Source organism: Macadamia integrifolia, chromosome 3 (assembly GCF_013358625.1).
Source record: "Macadamia integrifolia cultivar HAES 741 chromosome 3, SCU_Mint_v3, whole genome shotgun sequence".
NCBI lineage: Eukaryota > Viridiplantae > Streptophyta > Magnoliopsida > Proteales > Proteaceae > Macadamia > Macadamia integrifolia.
Genome location: NC_056559.1, coordinates 31,262,823 through 31,285,273, shown reverse-complemented (window position 1 = coordinate 31,285,273; position 22,451 = coordinate 31,262,823). Strand labels below are relative to the sequence as shown.

Here is a 22,451-nt window from a genome sequence, read left to right as displayed (position 1 = left end):
TCAATATCAAAGAACTATAATATCTCTCTCTAAAGTAATCTCTCCCAGTGTGGGATACAAGCATCTATAGGAATGCCCATATGCATCTTTCCAATCCTACAGATGTGAGAGTTCAAACTACATAGGAGTGCCCATACGCATCTTCCCTATCCTATGAGTTGAAATCTCAATTACTCAACTGACCTCATATCTGCTTCAACACTGCTCATCAGATAAGTGTTGCCTCGACTGGATANACTGGCTTGCAATCCTCCATGGTGAATCTCTTTAACATCTCCCTCACATATTTGGACTGAGATATGAAGATACCTTCTTTCTTTTGATTGATCTGCAAACCCAAGAAGAATGACAGTTCACCCAACATGGACATTTCAAACTCATCTTGCATCCTCATTGCAAAATCTTTGCACAACTCATCTTTGTGACCCCCAAAGATGATATCATCTACATACACAACCACCACAAGCTGACTGCTTTCTTCAGTTCTGATGTAGAGATTACTGTCCACTAAGCCTTTCTTGAACCCAACTTGCACAAGTAAGAGTCCAATCTGGAGTACCATGCCCTTGGAGCTTGTTTCAAACCATACAATGCCTTCTTTAATCTGCACACAAGAGTGGGGTCCTCGCTCAGCTGAAACCCATCAGGCTGCTCTATGTAAACCTCCTCTTCCAAGTTTCCATTTAGAAAAGCTGATTTGACATCCATTTGATAGACCTTGAACCCCTTGTACACTGACAAGGCCAAGAACATTCTGATAGCCTCAAGTCTTGCCACTGGAGCAAAAGTTTCCTCAAAATCAATGCCTTCCACTTGAGCATATCCTTTGCATACAAGTCTTGCTTTGTTCCTCACCACTTGACCATCTTCATTGAGTTTATTTCTGAAAATCCATTTAGTACCAATCACATTCTTGTCAACTGGCCTAGGGACTAGATCCCAAGTGTGATTCCTCTCTATCTGATCAAGTTCTTCATTCTTGGCCTTCATCCAACTCTCATCATTGCTTGCCTCATCAACAGTTTTTGGTTCAATCTTCGAAAGAAGAGAGTATGTATTGGTCTTCATTCTTCTAGTCTGAACACCTACAGTGGGGTCACCAATGATTAACTCATCTGTTTTCTGTTGATCAACTCTGTTGTGTCTCCTCTGCTCATCTGAATCTACCTCATCCTGTTCAACATCAACCTCATCTTTGCTTTTGAGTCTACTATCAACCAGATCATTCTCATCATCAAGATCTTCAAATTCTAGAAGTTCATTTCTTGAGCCTGAAGGAATATCCCTTTTTTCATCAACTGTGACATCAGCACTCTCTACAATTTTTCCAAGTCTGTTTTATAGCATCTATAGGCCTTACTTGAAGTAGAATAACCTAAAAATATACCTTCATCAGCTCTATCATCAAACTTACCCAAATCTTGGGTTGTGTTCTTGATATAACACTTGCTACCAAAGACCTTGAAGTGTCTTGCTGTAGCCCTTCTTCCAAACCAGATTTCATATGGAGTCTTGCTTTCATGAGGTCTCAACATACATCTGTTATGGATGTACACTGCAGTTAGAACTGCCTCCTTCCAGAACTTTTTACCCATGTCATTCTCTGCCAACATTGTTCTAGCCATGTCTTGCACTGTTCTATTCTTTCTCTCTGCAACACCATTCTGTTGGGGTGTTCTTGGAGCTGAAGTTTGTTTTCTGATACCATGCTCATAGCAGTATTCTTCAAAATCATCCCAACTGTACTCACCTCCTCTGTCAGATCTCAGACACTTTATCTTCTTCCCTGTCTGATTCTCAACTTGCTTCTTAAAGATCTTAACTCTTTCTAAAGCCTCTGACTTATGTTTCAAGAACATCACCCACACCATTCTTGAATGATCATCAACAAACAACATGATGTATCTCTCTCCTGAGGTGCTAGGTGTCCTCATAGGACCACATAGGTCTATGTGAATCAACTGCAATGGAGAACTGGAATAATACTCCTTAGACTTGTAGGAGATTCTGGTTTGCTTTCCCTTTTGACAAGATGCACATATAGGATTGGAGAGCTTCTTCAACTCAGGAACATCTCTCACTGCCTTCTTTGAAGAAATCTTAGCAAGGTTCTTGAAACCAATATGCCCAAGCCTTCTGTGCCACAACCATGTCTCCTCATCTATGCTAACCATGCAAGAATCTTTCTCTAACTCTGTCAAGGTGTACAAATTCCCTGAAGTTCTCTGTCCAGTAGCTACAACCTTTCCACTGCTTGATCTTCTTATCTCACACCCCTTACTAGTAAAAGTTACTTCATGCCCTTTGTCACAAATTTTACTGATGCTGAGAAGATTGTGTTTGAGTCCTTCAACATACAAGACATCAAGGGATTTCACCTTCCCATGGTTCAAACTTATGGACCCCTTTCCTGTAATTCTGGCACCATTGTTGTTGCCAAACTTCACGGATCCACCTTCAAAGTCATGTAATTGTTCAAACCTTTCCTTATCTCCTGTCATGTGGCTTGAGCAACCACTATCAAGAATCCATGGATTAGAGTCTCCTTGAGCCTTAAAAGCTCTATGAATAACAAATGTTGCTGCATCTTCTTCATCTTCTACTCTATCTCTCTTAACCCAAACTTTCTTGACAGATTTAGATTTATTTGCTTTCTTCTGTCTTGAGAATTGTCTCTCCATCTCATCATCTTCTGTGTTTCTGAAAACTCTCTGCTTAATTCTGTTTTCCTGTCTTTGTGGGGGAAACACAGTTCTACAATTCCTTGCAATATGTCCAAGGTTGTTGCATCTGTAACATTCAACTGTTTCCTCCATAAGGGGTGCAAAAGGATTTCTGTCCACATAACTCCTTGGACCAATGTTGAACTTGCAATCTGAGATCTTGTGTCCAAAAGTGTTGCATTTGTAACAATAACCTTGAAAGGTGTGCCTCTGCATCACAGGTTCCATCTGCCATCTGTAAGGAGCTCTGAAGTTGTCAAATGCTCTAGGCCTCTGTTGAGGACCTTGACTGTATCCATAGCTCTCTGCTCTCCTGCTTGGCCTTGCCAACTGTGGTTGTCTAGCATGGTTAGTCTTATGGAATATAGATGGATTTCCTCTTCTAGTTGGACCAGTCTGCACTTTATCCTTTTGTACTGCTCTCTTGACATTGCCAACAGTAGTAACATGTGCCTTTCCTCTTTGAGCATTCCTATCATTGACTTTGATAGGATTATGTACTGTTCCCTTACCATTTGCCTTGGTATTTTTGGAAGACTCCCCAACAAATCCAAGTCCAAATTTGATGTGAGTCGATCTTTGAGCATTGATAATGTCATTGAGCTTCTTACTGCTAGGATGCTCTTTTGGAGTAGAGTCATCTTCAACATCTTCATTTTTTATGTCTTCTCTTTCAATCTCAGTTCTCCCATATTCTTCAACCTTAGCCTTTAATAAGGCTAGCTCATCTGCATAACCATCAAATTGTGCAAGAATCTCATATTGCTCCTCTAGTTGTGCTTTCAAAGCCACTTTCTCTAACTCAAGAGTGTTGCAGTCAATGGTCTTCTGTGAGAGTTGATACTCAAGATCATCTAAGGTCTTCCTTGACTTATTGGCTTGATCTCTCAACTCAAGAACTAATTGTTCTTGCCCCTTAAGGTCTTGAGTGACCTTTTTCACTTTCTTCCTTTCTCTTTTAAGCTCTCTAAGGGCAAATGTGAGTTCAGCCTCTAGATGTGATTTTTCATCTTCCTCTTCCTCTTCTTCTTCTGTAAAATCTTCCTTATTAGAAGAATCTTCTTTGTTTTCTTCCATATCTATTGAGGCCATGAACATAGCCTCATTATCTTCATCATTAGATGATTCTTCAGACTCTTCATCAGATGTGTCACTGCATTTCTTAGAAACCAAACTTTTCTTCTTGTCCTTGCCTTTCTTGTATCTGTTTGAGAAGAATTTCTTCTTTCCCTTGAAATGAATTTTCTTTTCACTTTCATCTTCATCACTTTCTATTTTTCCTTGGTTAGGACACTTGGCTGCAAAATGTCCAACCCTTCCACAGTTGAAGCATTTGAAAGGCAACTTGTCTTTATATTTTCCTGTTCCCCTTTTCAACTTTCTGGTGAAATGAGCTGTAACCTCATCTTCACTCTCATCAGTATCCTCCACAGACTGCTTCTTCTTCTTCTCATTAATTTTCAAGTTTTTCATTGCCTTGAAAGCAGCTTGTTTGTCAGTGGACTTGCCCTTTTTCCATCTCATTTCAAGAGCTGTGAAAGTGCCATGCACTTGATCAAGAGTGATAGTGTCTAGGTCCTTTGCCTCTTCAATAGCTGACACCTTGGAGTCATACTTGGGCAACAAAGATCTCAGGATTTTTTGACAAACAACTGAATCTTCTAGATTGGCTCCCAGACCCCTAATGGAGTTGACCACTTCATTTACCCTGGTCATATAGGTGTCAATATTTTCTCCTTCTTGCATTAGTAGACTTTCAAACTGGCCTCTGAAGGTCTGAAGCTTTGCTTTCCTTATCTTTTCATCTCCTTCATAAATGTTCTTCAGTCTTCCCCAGATATCCTTGGCTGAGTCACAATCCATTACCTTAGCCATCACACTTTTATCCAATGCTGAGAATATTGCATTCACAGCCTTCTGATTGTAACAATAAGCCTTTTTAGCTTCACTGTCAACCGGACCTCCTTCAGGCTCTGTGTATCCATTCAGAACTGATACCCAAACATCATAACCTAGTGAACCTAGGTACGACTGCATTCTCCTCTTCCACAAGATAAAATCAGATCCATCAAACTTTGGTGCATGTCCTGAATAACCTTCACTTGCCATACTGTCACTGCCGCTGCCTCTGGATCACTCAGTTGTTGATCAAACTATCACTGAGTATCGGCTCTGATACCAATTGTTGTAACCCGGTAGTCACTGAGAGGGGGGGTGAATCAGTGAGTTCAATTCTGATACCTAAAAACCTGTCCGATGTCTGGCCAAGAAGAACCTGATATACCTGTCCCTGTTTGCACACAGTCGTATGCACACTCAGCCTCTCATAGGCACTTCCAAGTATGCACATCCATTCCACATTCCACGCACTTCAATATCAAATGCAAACAACAAGCACCCACAACACAGGGTTTTTACGAGGTTCGGCAATTTGCCTACATCCCCGGAGTAGTGCATGTAAAGGCTTCGTACCTACTCAATACACTACTTTTGACTGCACCCACAGTCGGGAGCACCCACACCTAATTTTCTCAAGCCGAAGCTGAGATGGCACTCGTAGTGCCGATACACTGTGTAGCACCCACTACACGGGAGCACCCACTCCCGGTGCTTAGCACCCACTAAGCACACAATAAATAATACAATTAAATTGGGCTTATAACAATGCCCTATAGTGAAGCACTCATACATGCAAATTTCCCCAAATAGACTACAACTATCACTTAGGCATTTTATCAAACATCTTGCCTACAATGATTTATAATAATGGAAATTTGGCAAAATTGAGGTTACCTTGGCAAGGAGTAACCGTCGGAGATGCAATAATGTCAATCTCCACTTGATGCGGACCACAACCACGTTGTCTCGGTGCCGCCAATGCTTCAACCCCGGTTGGCACTTGGGTTTCTTGAAGCAACTCACAAGAACCAAATTCTAGGTTCTTCTTCTTTCTTTTCTCCTTGTCTTTACTTTCATGGAGCAACAATGGCATTCATATTCACATTCACACACACACAAAGAGAGGGAAGAACTTCTTCTCTATTTCCCTCTTCTTCTCTTCTCTTCTATTTTCTTTTTCTTCTCTTGGCAACAACCAATAGAGCTTGCTACCTTGGTTTCCAGCAGCTTCCTAAGCCTCTAATGGGGGTTATGGATGAAGTGCAAGAGGATGGAAGTCTTTCATTCAAACCTTTAGCCTTCCACGAGCTTCAACTCATTTTTCTGACCACCTCAGTAACCCCTCTGCTTGATTTCTTCCCTCTGGTGTGTAGAGCTCGGAGAGATGAAGAATCTCCCACTTGAATCACTCAAATCGGAGTTAAGATGAGGGACATATGGCCATTTGAAGTTGGACCAACCAGAACACTCAAAATGGAATCTTCTGAGGTTGCGTAGGCTACGCCGGCGGCGCACGGAATAGGGGCGAAATCTGGGCCATCGGATTAATCCAAATCCACTTTTAATCTCAGCCGTTAAATTATTCAAACGGCTAATAAATCTTGACCGTAAGATTAGAATAATCGAGTCAACGATGATGTCAGTGTGATGCAAGCGCTGACATCGTTAGATACGTTGTCGACGCACCATTGGGTACGTCAGCACAAAATAAGGGTGGTTGTTGGCTATCTCTCATGATGGCTGAAATAGATTACAGCCGTTGGATCAAGATCTTTAGATCTAGTTTAATCTAGATCTCATGAGATCAAATTAAATGACATCTATCTGTAGCCCTTTTTGCACATGCGTAACACTATAGCAAATATGATCAAGTGAAGCACCAAACCATTATATATAATACACTCCACCAATGAGAAGCCTCGGATAAGCATCTATCTCGTCCATATCACACCAAAATCTCAGCAGCCTTTGGATGGGCATCAAGACATACGTGGTCGAATCTTGGCCGTCCATTTCACTTCCCTTGACTCCTCTTTATTACAATCAAGCCCCTGCCTCCATATGTTTCAGTGCTTAAAGACCCCTTGCAACTCAGACCTTCAAAATCTTTAAATTACACAAAAGCCCTTCGAATTTCAAAAATAAATTCCGAAAAACCCACCCAACACCGAGAGCAACTGATGGATTTTCGGTTTGGATTTTCGAACCGACTTTACGGAAACGGTTATAACTTTTTCATACGATATCCGATCGATATGAAACGAAGTGCGTTGGAATCGTAACTGGATGCTCTACGACTTTTCAGAAGACTCAATCATCTGAATCATCCATGTAAAAAGACCAAAATGCCCCTACACATTTCCAATGACGTATCTTTCTCATACGCAATCGGAATGCGATGAAATCAGAACCGTTGGAAAGATTGTATTTTTGTCGTATTGTTACATGTAGAACACTTCCTTTAAAAAAAATCATCTTCAATGCTGAAACTGCCCTCGACTGCCATAAATGCCGTAACTTCTTCATACGGTATCAGAATGTGACGAAATCAAATGCACTGGACTAGGAAAATTACAATCTATCTTTTTCATGAAGAACCGATCTTCAAAAAATGTCATTTTCATTGCCGAAAATGCCCTCGATCGTAAATAGGCCAATTTTGCCAGTTTTGACCCAGAAACCCGCACCACCTATTAATGATGTATTAAACCACTCCATGCATACCAAGCTGCTCTGTTATCTCATCGGTGACACTGGATACTGCCATGTCATCATTTTCATCCACGTCACCCAAACTGGCCACGTCATCACCGCCACGTGGCCGAGTTGCCAACAAGGACAACCATAAAACAACATTTAAATTATTAGCGAAGAAAGAGAAGAGGGAGTTTGATTTTTTGGAAAGAGAAAAAGCGTTTGGAGTAGGCGTGTTTGAGGCCAAGATTACTGTAATGAGAGTAATTTGTCCATTATGTAATCTTTTGCATTTATATTTTCTTCCTGTTAACAACGATCATTGTATTATAAAGAAAAAGGGAAAACGAATGCTTCTTATTAGTAGCACAGGGTAGCGAAATGATACCTCCACCCCTGTAATACCCTAAAAGCCCACCCCTATCGATGCCCATATGCAACCATTCATTGGCCCTTGCACTAACTCAGGAACCACGTGAACAGGGAGCGTTCTTTTCTTCAAAGATAAAGTTGTTTTTAAACAAATAACCACGTAACCAGGGAGTGTTCTTTTCTCCAAAGAAAAAAATAGTTTTCAAACAAGTTAAAAATATTTCTTCCCATGCATTACAATAAAATTTTGCCTTGGAGACGCAACTGTTAAGATTCAATTATAGCAATTATGGTTTCAGTTTGATATTGGCTAGCCCGAGACCAAACCATGAAAGAAGTTTTGATTCAATTGGTTTCTTATCTGGTTTTTGTGATCAGGGAAGGGTTTGGCTGGTCCGGTCTGGTTCAATTTTACATGTATGTGTAATAAATCAATGGGGAAATTCTGGTTTTCTTGGGTTTTAGGTTTCTCGTCAGGTTATTATCAGTCCAATCTCGGTCACATGCTCATGGAGTAGCTATGTCTTATTTAATAAGCCTACTTTACCTCCAATCAGGAGAAGAAAGAAAAAAAAAGCACACTTTACCCATTGTTTAAGCTTGATGGATTGTCTTTCCAATTGCATTTTCATTTTACATTCATTTATCTAGTTTAAGCTTGATGGATTGTCCTTCCAATTCTTGCTCAATTCTTCCTGTACGTGTGATACTTACACATTTTCAAAATCAAAAGGGTTGTGAAAGTTTTTTGGAATTCAAACCCATTTTAACCCGTCAAATGCCTCAAATTTCAACAACAATTGGATTTTGAAAATGCACAAGTGTCGCGCACATTGTGAGAATTGGACAAGAGTTGGGCGAAATTGGAGAGGAGTCTTGCTTATCTTGGTTTATCAAAGAGAAATTTGTCTTCATATTTCATAATATCAAGATCGAGAAAGCATAAGATGGCCAAAACTTGACTTAGATATTCCCCTGTTCTCCTGAATTGATTTCCTTCAACCTTATTAATCAATGTGACTTTTGATGTTTGAATAAATGTACATAAAACAATACTCACAGTTTTGAACTAGTCACTGATTATCATAGTACACAAATGTAGTACTTATTCTTGACTTTACTCGGCAGTTTGCCTCCTGTGAGCTTGTAGCCTCTCCTTCAGCTTCTTACTCTGCTCAAAGTTCTCCTTTCTCTTTAAGGCTTTCTGTGAAAGAAATGAACATCCAACCTTTAAACCCTAAGAAGGAGCTATAAGAAGCAGTAACTAAACAAATATTCCCCTGTTCTGCAGTCTTCCTTTCCATTTTGAGCTATCCCAAATTCTTACTATTTTGGCCCCTTGTTTACCAAAACTCATTTAATAGATGTCAAATAAACAGTGAAGGGCAAAAATGGAGAGGAAGACTGTTTAATGCAATAACTGTCCCCCTCCTCAAATCTATGTGCTTTTCAAAGGTGACAGGCAGAGGGGGGAAAAACCTTATATGAAAGACTTGCATATAAACAATAGAACTCACTTCTTCCCTGAAACAACGGTCGAGCTTAATTTTCAGGTCTGTACACTCTCCAAAGAATTTTCCAACAGGATGGTCAACATGACACTTTTGGAACAGTTCAATAATCTACAAAAGGGAAACACAGAAACAACCAATGGTAAATGAATCCCTTCACTTTTAATCATTAGATTTGTGAGAACAATGTCTCAACAATCAGATAGGATCATTAAAACAATTAACAGATCCTTCTGCGTTTAGAAATATAGGGAAAAGCATTCAGAAATTTGAATCCCAAGTCACAAGAAAATCAATAGTAAATACTAACATATTGTAAAACAAAAAAATGAATTTAGTCTAATGTCATGAGAGAAACCAAGAAGCTAAACTTACTTCAGCACACATTGGGTGCCTGTGTAATGTCAAAGGAGGATGCATTTTCAGGGAGCAACTGCGACCTTAGTACACTGCAAGACGAAAATAAGCAGCCACGTTTAACCATTAGCATTTAAACTGAACAAGTATTCAAGCATGCTAATTAACAAAATAAGCTCCTTCTTTGCTTCTGTGATTGCTATTTGAATTCATCCATTGAGTCATCTATAACCACAACTGCTAAGTTTAATAATAGACTGCCCTATTAGTGATTAAAATTTTGAATTGATTGTAAGCGAAAAATATAGTTCTTTAGTTATGGACTTCCAAAATTTATTGAATTTTAGTGGTCCATAGCCATAGAAATCCACTACCCACAGGAACTATAAGGTTTATAAATCAGTCTTGCATGTTGAATTACAGAGTCATCTACCTGCAAATATAGAGTAGGGGATAGTAAAAATCATATAGTATTCAACCCATATATCATATATTCTCTTTAAGAATATGGGCATCCTATGCCAACATAGATTCAAAGTATGTACGTAGCCTAATGGAATCCTTAGCAAGTCTCCAGAGCGAGTCCATTCGAGATCATAACACCAAAACATAAGACCATCTTAAAGAAATTAAAGCAGTCCCTTTGAAGACCCTTCTAGGACTAGATGGCATCCCTGCTCAGGTGTTTATCACAGGATGGTACCAGGGATCAGGTTTGATGACACATCCAGCAAGTGTTTTGAGAAGATTACTCTATCCTTCTCATTTTCACTTGTTCTAGCATGGCAAACACTCATGACATGAATGCATTACATTTATAGTTCGTATTCCTTGTAATTTTTTTCTTTTTTCTTTTTTTTTTTTTTTTTTTTGGGGGGGGGGGGTGGGGGTGGGTGGGGGTTTGGGATAAGTACCCTGCAACTATTTTTTCCATCTGGCTAATTGTATTTTAGTAATGCTGGCAACCTCCAAAATAAATAAGACAGTTCTACACCATATTTTGAGTATGAAATAATTAAACTGATCCTGAAGTGTTGGAGGATCCAACCCAAAACCTTAAGGCATTAGGTGGAGAGAGTTCCTCAAGCATATGAAAACCTATGGGACTATACCTCTATAACTCCCAATATCTCAATACTCCCCCTCACGCGTAGCTTTGGCATTCCTAGCTCTACAAGTGGATAAACAACTTAGTGAGGATAACAAACAGACATAGACTCTGATATCATGTTGGAGGGTCCAACCCAAAACCTTAAGGTATTAGCTAGGTGGAGAGAGCTCCTCAAGTATATGAAGAGGCACCAAGGACCAAAGCAAACCGATGTGGGGAGTATAACCTACAACTCCCTACATCTCAACATAAAGGATCTTTTATTTTATTGGTTTTGGGGGGAGGGGGAGGAGGGGAAGTGTTGTGATTTGTTAATCCATCAGTCTTTAATACACCAATATCCTGAGAACTATAGAGTTAAACATTTGAATAAAAGAAGAAGAAGAAGAGGGAAAAAAGCACTGTTATCAGATTTGCACGCTCCAGATAACAAGTCCTAACTCCTAACGTTCAATCAAATGGGCCCTAACTCAATAGGAACAAAAATCGAAACATATAAACTTACGGCTGTCTCATCCAATTCAGTGCCCAATTAAATGTCGATCAGCTTTCGATTGGTGACTATCCAACAAAACAAAGGCAACTCAACCATGTTCACCCAATCCAGCAATTTCTAAAATAACCCTTCAAGAGAGAATAAGCAATCCAAACTGCGTTAACTTCCTCACTTCACATGTAAAGAAATTTTACTGACAGAAAAAAAGACCTCAATAACTCAAAAAATCCAATGAAGCATTTTGTTGAACACTTTGTAAGCAATACACAAACAAATCAATTTCTCCCACTCCCTGGATTGCGGCAAGAAGAACACAAGGCATTGAAATCTATTTCGCTCTGTTTCATTACCCAAGCATAGCCTGCTGCTAATTAAACAAAAAAGCTTCAAATAAAAAGACATTCTTTCTAAAAGAAAGCTCGTAAGAGGGCTTACCTGAGAAGGAAACTTGAGACCTGGTCGAAGATTTCAGAGCTCAACTATGGTAGGCTATCAACTGAACCATACTCGCTCGTCCTCTGCCTGGATTCAGTAGATGGGTAATCGCCAAATCGTTCCGGAACGAAGGAAAGGGACAGACTCAGACGCAAAACAGCAAAAGAGCAAAAGCAAGAACTTGTTATTCACGGTGGAGCCCGTGGAGGTCAATGAAGCCGCCAGGTCCGCCACATCGACCTGATGCATTGGTCAAACAATTAAATGTAGAACCATGGGGCCCATCTAAAGGAATTTCTAAACGTTGGAGACGTGGCAAGTTGGACCAAAGCTTATGGTCATGGTGGTGTTCCTGGTTTTCGCCATCAGATTTGAAGCAAAAGGTTTTCTGTACGGCTGCGCACCATACACGGTGGTGCATAGCCATGAAAAAAACCATTGGACGAGGATAAGGGTCTATGAATGAGGACATCTGGTCATAAGAATCAATGACCCGTATTTCATTATTTTGAATAAAAACATAGAATGATAGCCTTAAATTATATTATATAAATTAGGGTTACAATCAAGATTGGATTTGAATCTAGGTCTCAATCAGGCCCGACCTAATCCTAACTTGCCGTCAAGTTAAAAAAAACTTAGCCCAGGCCCAATTTGGGATCAAGGCAAACCAGCTGGCCATGGCAGATTTTGGCTGTCGGGGCCAAACTTATACCCATAGACGATAGTATGCCTATAGCTATGACCTCAAAGTTTTCAAACCTTAGAGCGTTGAGTTTTGTTCACATGGTTGCCACATTATATGTTTCTGGAAAATATTGATATGTTAGAATTGAATGGGACTAAAAAGGGTCAGAATTGATCATCCTATCACAGATCTCCTGAGTCCTGAGTCCTGACCAAGCTTGAAAGGAGAGAGAAGGATACAGCCATATACCCTGAGGTTGAAGTGGACTTTTCATGAAGTTAAACATAAATAAACAACTTTCTTCTCTTCATCGTATTATGGGGTTTTACACATTTATAATTTATTTTACCATTTTTGGATGTGATTTTCAAAGGCAACTGCATTGGAGGAGTTGAGAGCAGCTCAATCTCACATTACACTCTCAGGTTAAGTTATTTTACCATTTTTATATTAATGAAAACAGTGTAAGTTAGACTTTCTTGGTCTTACATAAGAGAGAGAGAAAGAGAGGGGGAGAATGACAAACCTTTTGATAATGTTTGAACTCGAAACTTGAAGAATCAGTGGTCCTAGATACAAATTAATTGTAACTTATCATCATGATCTTCACTTAAATCATAGATGTACAAATGGAAAATTGAACCTGTAATCATGCGTTTATCCATATAATCCCCAATTCGTCTTAATCAGAGCAACCCACAAATAAGTATCTATGATTAACGCGTTATACTCAATGATGTTCCGAAATGTATTATTGTACCTCTTCTTGAATAACGTTGGATGGGGCTCTTCTTTTGTATTTTTGGTAGAAGGTCGGCTCTTCCTTTGTTAGAGATGTAAACTTTTTAACTAAGTTTTTCTTGACTGCGTGATAAGGTTCATCATGCAATCCAAGGATTGAAAATCCCGCTCCTTTACCCCTTCGAGTGATCCTAATCGCACATAATGAACGGAAATATATCCATTCACCGTAGCCTTAGAAAACTAGGTTCAATATCTTTGTCTCCTATATCATATGCTGGACTGTATCTTTATTCTTCACATATCCACGAGAAAAAGATCAACTCCACATATGTGAAGAGTACTAGGACCAATCACGTGAAGTAGTGAAGGACTGAGAGGCATCTTAACCGTGAACCTGATCAAATTTCGGTAATTCTCTCATCCCCATTGATGTGATGAACAAGAGGCACTGCTCTTACGTCACACCCAGGAGAAATTGCTAATTGGTTTAACCATTCAAAAGAAATCAGATTCCATATATCATTGGTTGATCTATTGAACCCAAAGACTTTCGCACCCAATTTACTTCAACATACCTGCCACATTCATTTTTTTAATCTTTTAATTTAACTCCTAACTCTCCTTCCCTCTTAGGGGGGAAAATCATATTCTCAATTTTCATGTGTTATATGTTTAGATTTCGTGTCGGTTATGTTTGATTGCATGGGAAATTTAAAGTGAATGGAAATGAATTTTTCAAAAAAAAGAAAAAAAAAGTTGTAAACATTATCGCATATGATTGTATAAAGTACTTAAATTTCTTATCATATTTAATAATGATAGATTTTATACGTAACTTTCATTTTACATTTTATAACAAAGGGTTTTGGATGCAAAATAAAATAAAATTTAATAACCTAATATGGAATTATTTTGTAGTTAGAGTGATATAGTCACATTGGTATAATGATTAAAAAAGTTTTGAAAACTTCACTTCCCTTCCCCTCATAACCAAATGAAGTCGTACTAATGTGATCTGGTCTTCTTCAAGCAATTTGGGATACTTAAAATGACATTATGGTTGAGTCAGATTGCAAAGAGCTGATTAAATTCATCAATGATAGGCAGAGCATCCCTTCAACAGAGATCCGACCTATAGTCCAAGACATTCATCGTATCATATCTTACTTTTGCAGCTGCTTTGTGAATTTTATACCAAGATCCATCAACTTTTAGTCATTGATGCTTTGGCCCGGAAGGCCCTGTCCCTAGAGTGTAGGACAAGTTAGCTGATTTCCAGTCCATGGCTAGTCGAGCTTCATGAGTCCTATTCACTCTTATCAATAAACTCCTATTTACTGGAAAAAAAATGAAGCCGTACTAAGAATAATTTATTCCAACACAATAACAATTTTATTTCATTTTCATTACAACCAACTGATTAAACACCCCATCGATCTTTAAAAGAGAATAAAACAAACATGTAGCTGTTTATTAGAACTAAAACATTAATTAAGCAACAAGTTTAATGTAGATTTATACATAAATATAAAGATAGTTATCCATGTAACAGTGGAAGATGATGTTTCATATATCAAAGTTCGGCTTCGAGAGAAGATGCGGCCCTCACAGAAGAAATATTAGAGGATGATTTGATGGGACGCCAAGGTTGCTTGGCTATGCCACAGAGTCCTGTGGCATAGATACCACGCTGCATATAAATGTAACCTTCTCTTCCCCAATTAGCTCCCCATGAGTTCTTCACGGTCCAGTAATCAAGCACACTAGCACAGTTTTAGTATCAGTACCATAGCCCACAATCGTCACTGAGTGAGTTAGGTTTGTCTCGCAAGGTCCCGTGAATATGCCCTGTAGATCACAGTTGACTTAGGCTATCTTAAACAATGTTTTTGGAGTTTGTATTCATGAGAATTTAATAGTATAATTTTCTCTTCATCTTTTATTTCTTTATATGGTATTAATTACATACCTTTTTATAAAGTTGGAACTCTACACTTCTAGCATCAATGTTCACAGATACAGGTTGGTTAAAAACAGCTTCTTTCAAGGCAAACTCATTGTTTGGAGTTATCCACCCATAGTCATTTATTGTTACCAATGGAGGAAGTACCTGTGAAATCAATAAAAGTTGAGCTAGCCTAGTTGTCTAGTACTCCATTGTTAATACAACTACCGACTTCTTACCCTTAGCATGATATTATCTATTTTGATTTGGATCGTGTATTAAACATGATATTGGATTAAAGTGGACAATATCATGTCAAGGTTAAGGAGCTGGATCAATATAATGGTATCAGAGAAGAATCCCGACACCATGTGGGGCCACAACGAGGGTCCATTGTTCCTAAGGGGGGGTAAAGTGTCACATTCAAGACACCTTATAGATCCATTAAGCCTCACCTATGGAGACGGTTGTTGATATATACGACAGAGGCCATTGAGGGGGGCATATATTTAGTCGCACATCGGTTAGGGAGGAAGATCTTGGACTATATATTGATAATGATGGCTTCCTTAACATGGCATAATGCGTTTTAAAGCCATGAGGTCCATGGGTCAAAGCGGACAATATCATGCTAAGAATATCGAGCTGATCTACAAGTTAGTATCTTCTAGAATCTAAAAGAAAAGAAATCTTAAAAGTCCATGAGGTATATCTACCTTTGACGGGTGGCAAGTTAGATATTTGCATGTTTGATTCAACTCCCTGCTTGTGTAGGGATAGTTCTCCTCTGTGGTTATCCCATGATTGTTGATTATGTATTTAAATGCATTAGTACGATTCCCTTGATAACAAGCCGAGCTGAGTTTATCACAATCAACCACTTATTGCACAGAAAGGTTCAGTAGTTTACCGGTCATGATTTTGTTTATGCCCTCAATGGCAGTCACCGCCGAGAAAGCCCAGCAACAACCAATAATTAGTGTGAAAGCATCATGTAACATTAATATTAATTCCATAATATGCCTGCTTTTTTTGAAGAGATACAAAACTAAGCCGAGTTTATAGTTTTAATTAGTTATGTAAATGGATCGAATATGAATTAGATCTGAATATCTCTTGACTGGATATGATTACCCTTAAATGGATAAAAATGTAAATTGAATTTGAATTTTGACTATCAGTTTACGTCCCTGACTTGTATAGCCTAGATCCAACCATCCAGGTAGACTATTAGTAGTAACCAGTAATAGTCTTATAACTATATTGTTGAGTTTAGTTAGGTTATGAGGAGCTATCAGCCTAAGTGTAATTATTCCATTGTTTCAAATTAGGGACCTCACTAATTGAGTGAGAAGACCATTAGTATACTTCTCTGAAAGCTCTTACATTCTCTTCCCGGTGGATACGATTTGCTCTAAATCCATATCTCTCAATTGTCATAGTTATATTCCTTATTCTCTAAAACCTGACAAATCTTCAAGAACCTCAAGATTATTAACTACTTAATTTTCATTTCATTATTATTTGGAGGTCTATTCGAATCAGATAATTATTTTCCAGATAATTTGAATTTGGATCCAGATACCCATATGGATATGAATAGAATCCTAATTTTCGACTATCCGTTTACATCCCTAGTTTTATTATCTTTTATTCTTTCAAAATAAGGGCATGACATATATCAATCACCACTCGGGACCAGCTCAACTGCCCACGAGGGGATAGGTGGGGACAAATTACCACCCTCCAGGGTATTTAGATCCTCTCTAATGGCGGAGAGATCCCATCACACATCCAACAACTTAGAATCCTTTGGAGTGTGTCCAGATGTTAGGGTGCATGGCAGGATTATTCTCAGCCATCGGATGTGGCTGGACTCTCTCAACACTGGAGAGGATAGATCATAATCGATCCCCAGGGGTGTCGGTCCCACACCCTGTTCTCAAAACTCCACACTTTGAAAATGGTGGGCCAGGTTGGAATCTACTATCTTACATTCTTACTTACCACATCCGCCTTGTTGCTTGACAGAGGTGACGGCATCTCTCTCCTTCCAATCGAAAGAGGATGGGATCTCTTTTAACTTGTCGTGGTAATTGAAATCAGTATACCCTCTCTTTTGCTGTTCTTCCATGCTTATGTCACTCGGATGGGAGCAAGTAACCATATTTTGAACTTCACTCTCAGTCATGTCACCGAATATTTCAGCTCCAACTCGTATGGTGCGCCTTTCTTATTGAATTCAAGGACGTACTTTGCCTTCTCTTTGAGCAAACTGATACGCGTTTGCTTCTCTGAAGGGGTCGCGAGAAATTTCGTAATATCTGCTCCACCTCTCATACAACTCCCACAGAGTCTCTTCTGTCTTCAGCTCCTCTTCTTCGAACTCGAAGCCGTTCTGGGCTGTTGACCCACGAAATACTTGGTCACTCTCGTCCAACTTGAAGCTGTTCTGGGCTAGACGCCTTAGAACTATTAAAGCTAGTATTGAGAGAGCAACAAAGACGGCAACCTTTCTCATCATCTCCATTGCTGCTTATTTCATGCTTTGGTGGGAACTTACTTAGGCCTACGTACTCCTACTGCTTGCTTTTTTTATAGTGAGTGACTGGAGGGGAATTAATGATGAAAACATTATTGGATGAACTGTCACATTGATGAACTCAACGAGAATCAGTACGGATGAGGGTCTAATGTATAAATGATAGTTTCCAACGTACACCAACAACGTGGGAAGCATGCATTTCTTTGATCTATTAGGCTTTGTTTGGTAGAAAAAAAAAAGAAAAAAAGAAAAAGGAAAAAGAATCTAAAAAAAAGTAGAAAAAAATAGAAAAAATATAAAAAAATATGTATGTTTGGCTATCATTAGAAGAAAAGAAAAGTTTTTGTATTTTCTTATGTTAAGGGTAAAAACTTTTCTATTCTCCTAATGGTAGCCAAATATACATACTTTTTTTTTTTTTTTTTTTTAAATTCTCTTTTTAGATTCATTTTTTTTTTCATTTCATTTTTTTTCTTGTCTTGACTACCAAACACTGCCTTAAAGGGTGAATAAGAATATTTATGAAAACAATAGGAACGTGTGTTGCACCTGATCCCGACGTGAGACAGCCTCCAGCCCTCCTCAAACCAAGCCCACTTCCACAGCCTGCATCATTTTACTCCAGCCAAGCACGACCCCACTTGTCATCAAACCCTCCATAATCCCACTAGCCACAACCAACCCTCATCAATTCTCTTCTTCTTCTACCATGAGCTGCAAGGCCCGCCACATGATTGGTAGAAAGTATAAGGCCACCAAGGATCATGCATTGATCAAACAGTTAAATCAAGGCAGAACCGTGGGAGCCATCTGGAGGAAGGGGTTCGTTCTGTCCTCTATAGTGTACTATAGGTTTAATTCCAACCCAATTATGGGAGATGAATCACTACTTGGTCGCGTGGTTTTTGTGCTAGTGCACAATCCAATGACAGCACAAGCACAGGCATCGACCATGGGGGGGGGAGAGGTGGTAATTTCACATCTATTGAGTCCAAGCGTAGGGGCACATGATCCAAGAGTATTCCTTTTCTCTTCTTACATGAGTGTTGGGAGAAAGAACTTCGTCTAAAGTCTAAACACAACTGATTGTGAAAGAACCAACTGCCCAGCTATGTCTACACGTAGGGAAAGTAGAGAGGCAACTGTGTTGAACTTGAAGAACACTAGTTTAGCCTAGCGGTGACAGTTTCAACTTGAAGAGTTGACACCCAAGGGAGGAGATAATGGGATTGAACCTTGTTATGTTCGGGTGAGTGGATGTGTTGTGCAAAAGAATAGGTGGAGTGGCAGCTCAGTGAATTTAATTTTCTCTCATTCTTTTGCTTGTAATTCATTATTCATTCAATATATCATTTTGCTGACTTTTAGCAAAAAATAAATAAATAAAAATTTGGCCATTGAACCTTCTAGTGCCCAGCAGACTGGTGATTGGCCAGTGGCACTCAATAGGATAGAATATTTATAAAAAAAAGAAAAAATGCTAACTCCTACACGGAGACATTCATAACAACCAAATTTATTAAGCACTCCATATGGGAAGAAATACATACTTGTCTACAAGTTTGACGTAGATTATTTTATTTTATTTTTTTTGATGTGTTTTTTATTTCAAGTTCAAAAGCCTATTGATCATTACAAATACACCCACAAAGGAATCAAGTACAGACCCATGTAAGAGTCAATGAGGGCACAAGGCCACACTTCTTGAAAAACAAAGAAATTGGTGCAAATCAAGCACCATGCACTCCAAACCATCAGGCCAAGGCCCAAGTGTGCTAGATTTATTCATACATTCCATTACATAACATACCAGATGTATGTCCCCTTCACTCTTGAGATAGGTAGTAGATCATTTGATGGGATAAGCAGGATACTGGGCTATGCCACAAAGTCCCTCTTTGGCGGAGATACCACGCCGCATATAAATGTAACCTTGGTCTCCCCAAGTAGTTCCCCATGAGTTCTTCACGATCCAATAATCATATCCAGTTCCAACAGTATCAGTACCATAGCCCACAATCGTCACTGCATGATTGGTCTCTGTGCCACAGGGTCCCACAAATATGCCCTGTAGATGATCATAGTTGAATTGGTATTCCCATCTTAATAAACAGTACTGTCTTTGGAGTTAATTTGGATTAATACAAGTATAATTTGAATGAAAGAAATTATTTCTTATAGAAGAATTAAATTTTCTCTCTATTTGCTCTTATATATTTCTATAGGTGATGGTATAATTATATACATACTTCTTTATAACCTTGGAAGTCAGCACCTGAAGAATCAATGGCCACGGATATTGGTTGGATCGCAACAGCTTCTTTTAAGGCAGACTCATTGTTTGAATCTACCCATCCATAGTCTGTAATTGTAACCAAAGGAGGAACTATCTGCGAAATCAATACAAAAATTAACCCAACATACACAAAGTAATTAAGGGCAACTACTCGAAAAAACAACTCAACGAAATTTGTAGCGGCGGTGGGGTCTCTCTTGTAGGTCCCATCTGAAATCATCAACGATGAAAGGAGGTGGCGATTTCGCATGCAACATAATTCATTTCACGATAGTAATGGGTGATTTTTTTGTTAAAAGATCATTTGTATTAAAATACTTACCTCTAAGGGCTTACAAGTGAGATTGGCGTTTGTTCCATTGTCACAAGACACATACTCGCATGTATAGGGATAGTTGGTCTCTGTGGTTAACCCATTATACGTGATGATGTTCTGAAATGAATTACTGTACCACCCTCCACAGCAAGCGTAGCTAGCTTTATTGCAATCGATTATCTGTTGCTCAGAAAGGACCACTAGGCTTTGGTTCTTGATTTTGTTTAAGCCCTCAATGGCAGCGACTGCCGAAAAAGCCCAGCAAGAACCTGTAATTAATTTAATTTAATTAATCTAATGGTATCTTGTAAAACTTAAAAGAAAATTTTATAGGGTAATCTTACGATCAACTGTGATATACAGGGTAGAATGTTGGGTAGTTAAGTTGCAGTATATTGATAAGTTGTGTAGCGGAGTTGAGAAAATCATTTGATATGATATGATCGTATGACCATGTTCAACAGAGGCATCAGATGCACCAGTAAGAAGGAGTGGTCTGTTCCATATAGAAATATCTAAAAGAGCTAGGGACTGGCCAAAAATGACTAAATGAGAGAAAGTGAGGAAATACATGCACAAATTAGGTCTTGTTCCGATTATGACCTCGAATAAAGCGGATTGGAGGGCTAGAATCTAAGTAGCGGACCCCATCTAGCTGGCTTGCGATTCCATTTCCCTAGCTGCAACCCGTTTAGTAGATAAATTTCGTTTACAGAATTGCTAGCTGGAGAGGTTTTTTACTTACCACATCTGCCTTGGTACTTGACGGAGGTGACGGCTCCTTCGGCCCTCCAATCAATAGAGGATGGGATTGTAAGGCCTCTCTGGTGGTGGTGGTGGTGGCGATGGTGGTGCATATCTCTCTTATCATAACTCGAATCATAGCAAGTAACAAATTCCTTGACCTCGAGCTCAGTCATATCACTGAATATGTTCAGCTCCAACTCGTATGAGGTTCTATCCTTCTTATTATTGAATTCATGAACGTAGTTTGCCTTATCTTTGAACAAACTCAAACGCATTTGCTTCTCAGAGGGGTCTCGAGAAACCTTGAAATGTTTGGTCCACCTCTCATACAACTCCCACAGACTGTCTTTTGTCTCAAGCTCCCTCGCTTCGAACTCGAAGCTCTGGGCTAACCCAAGAACTAGAGCCAGGACTGAGAGAGCAACGAAAACAAAAACTGCAACCTTTCCCATCTCTATTGCTGTTTCCAGGCTTTAGTGCTTGATTTTGTGGGAGATAAGGCAACCTCTTGCATGCTTATATAGAAGAGAACTGCGTTAGGGTTTGGAACAAATACAGTGAATTATTGGAGGTAAACTAACGACTTTGAAGATAATTACATTTCCCATGCAATAACAACGTGCGTAGTGCCAATGTAAAGGTGCTTCCACACCAACAACGTGGGATAAATTTCTCAGCTAGAGGTCAAGCAAGCCACCATGGAGTATTTTCAAGGGTGATATTTTTTATTGGAATTTTTTTTTCCATGTAATTAGACTGGGCGGCACGTAATGGCATGCGCTGAAATAGAATAGTATTTTTATTTCCTTGTGGGTTTGCAAATACCTCCTTAGGTTTTTGTATTTTTTATAACATCATTTTCGGTACTTACAAAGGGTTATTTTAGAAAATACATAGGTGGGGATCAATGGAAGAAGAACCAATTAATTCATGACTACGAATCACACATCTTCCACAAGATTAAGATTGTAGAGACTCCTATAGGGAAGTGTTACTACAATTCCGTCTACATAAGACAACTTGGAGAGTCAAAAATAATAATAAGCCTATGAAACTCAGAAACCACTTATTGTTATAAGGAGTTGGTAGGGTTAAAAAGGATAAGAAGGAATCAAAACATTATTTTACTTCTAATTATAAACACAAAGGTTGACTGTGATCTTAAATGTTTTTTTTGCCTAGGTAAACAAAATATATTAAAATAATATAAAATGTACTTTAGGATAGGCATATCCAGACGGAAAGGAAGAAATCAATGAACTTGAAACCTTATCTTCGCCATGCTGTAAGCAGGGAACAAGAACAAATTCTTTTAGCAATATAGATCCTCCCTCAGACATTACCATCATTGGTTACTATAAATCCAAAGAAAAGCTAAAAAATGATTAAAGTACAATCACCATTTATAAATTTGAATCTGAGTGTATCTTGAACATATTTTTTGACTAAAAAAACATATACATTAGAAAGAATGAAAGAGATTACATACATATATTGGACTTAGAGAGAAACTCCAACACAAGATACTACAACTCTAAAGGCCTAAAACTGTGGAGCTAGAAATTCCAACGC

The 22,451-nt window shown here is 38.8% G+C and overlaps 2 protein-coding genes and 1 pseudogene across 2 annotated transcripts; all 3 read right to left on the bottom strand.

Annotated features, from left to right (window-relative positions):
* Positions 1-8,636: 8,636 nt before the first annotated feature.
* LOC122073694 (COX assembly mitochondrial protein 2 homolog) lies at positions 8,637-11,922 on the bottom strand. Its single transcript, XM_042638320.1, has 4 exons — positions 11,599-11,922; positions 9,575-9,648; positions 9,206-9,310; positions 8,637-8,892 (listed from the first exon to the last, which is right to left on the bottom strand). Exons 2-4 carry the CDS (start codon positions 9,617-9,619, stop codon positions 8,806-8,808), a joined length of 237 nt encoding a protein of 78 aa, XP_042494254.1. The 5' UTR covers positions 9,620-9,648; positions 11,599-11,922; the 3' UTR covers positions 8,637-8,805.
* Positions 11,923-14,467: 2,545 nt separating this feature from the next.
* On the bottom strand, positions 14,468-17,505 carry LOC122074355 (annotated as a pseudogene).
* A 1,700-nt stretch (positions 17,506-19,205) lies between these two features.
* On the bottom strand, positions 19,206-21,487 carry LOC122074353 (ervatamin-B-like). The gene is made up of 5 exons (XM_042639178.1): positions 21,436-21,487; positions 20,878-21,339; positions 20,139-20,401; positions 19,770-19,910; positions 19,206-19,588 (listed from the first exon to the last, which is right to left on the bottom strand). Exons 1-5 carry the CDS (start codon positions 21,485-21,487, stop codon positions 19,370-19,372), a joined length of 1,137 nt encoding a protein of 378 aa, XP_042495112.1. The 3' UTR covers positions 19,206-19,369.
* Between the last annotated feature and the right edge of the window lie 964 nt (positions 21,488-22,451).

Coding starts and splice junctions, on each gene's coding strand:
- LOC122073694 (XM_042638320.1), bottom strand. CDS start 9,619: ATGCATCCTCCTTTGACATTACACAGGCACCCAATGTGTGCTGAA. Junction 9,311..9,574: donor GGCACCCAATGTGTGCTGAA/GTAAGTTTAGCT, acceptor TCCCTTTTGTAG/ATTATTGAACTGTTCCAAAA. Junction 8,893..9,205: donor ACCGTTGTTTCAGGGAAGAA/GTGAGTTCTATT, acceptor TTTCTTTCACAG/AAAGCCTTAAAGAGAAAGGA.
- LOC122074353 (XM_042639178.1), bottom strand. CDS start 21,487: ATGGGAAATGTAATTATCTTCAAAGTCGTTAGTTTACCTCCAATAATT. Junction 20,402..20,877: donor CAAGTACCAAGGCAGATGTG/GTAAGTAAAAAA, acceptor AATTAATTACAG/GTTCTTGCTGGGCTTTTTCG. Junction 19,589..19,769: donor ACTTCCAAGGTTATAAAGAA/GTATGTATATAA, acceptor GATCATCTACAG/GGCATATTTGTGGGACCCTG.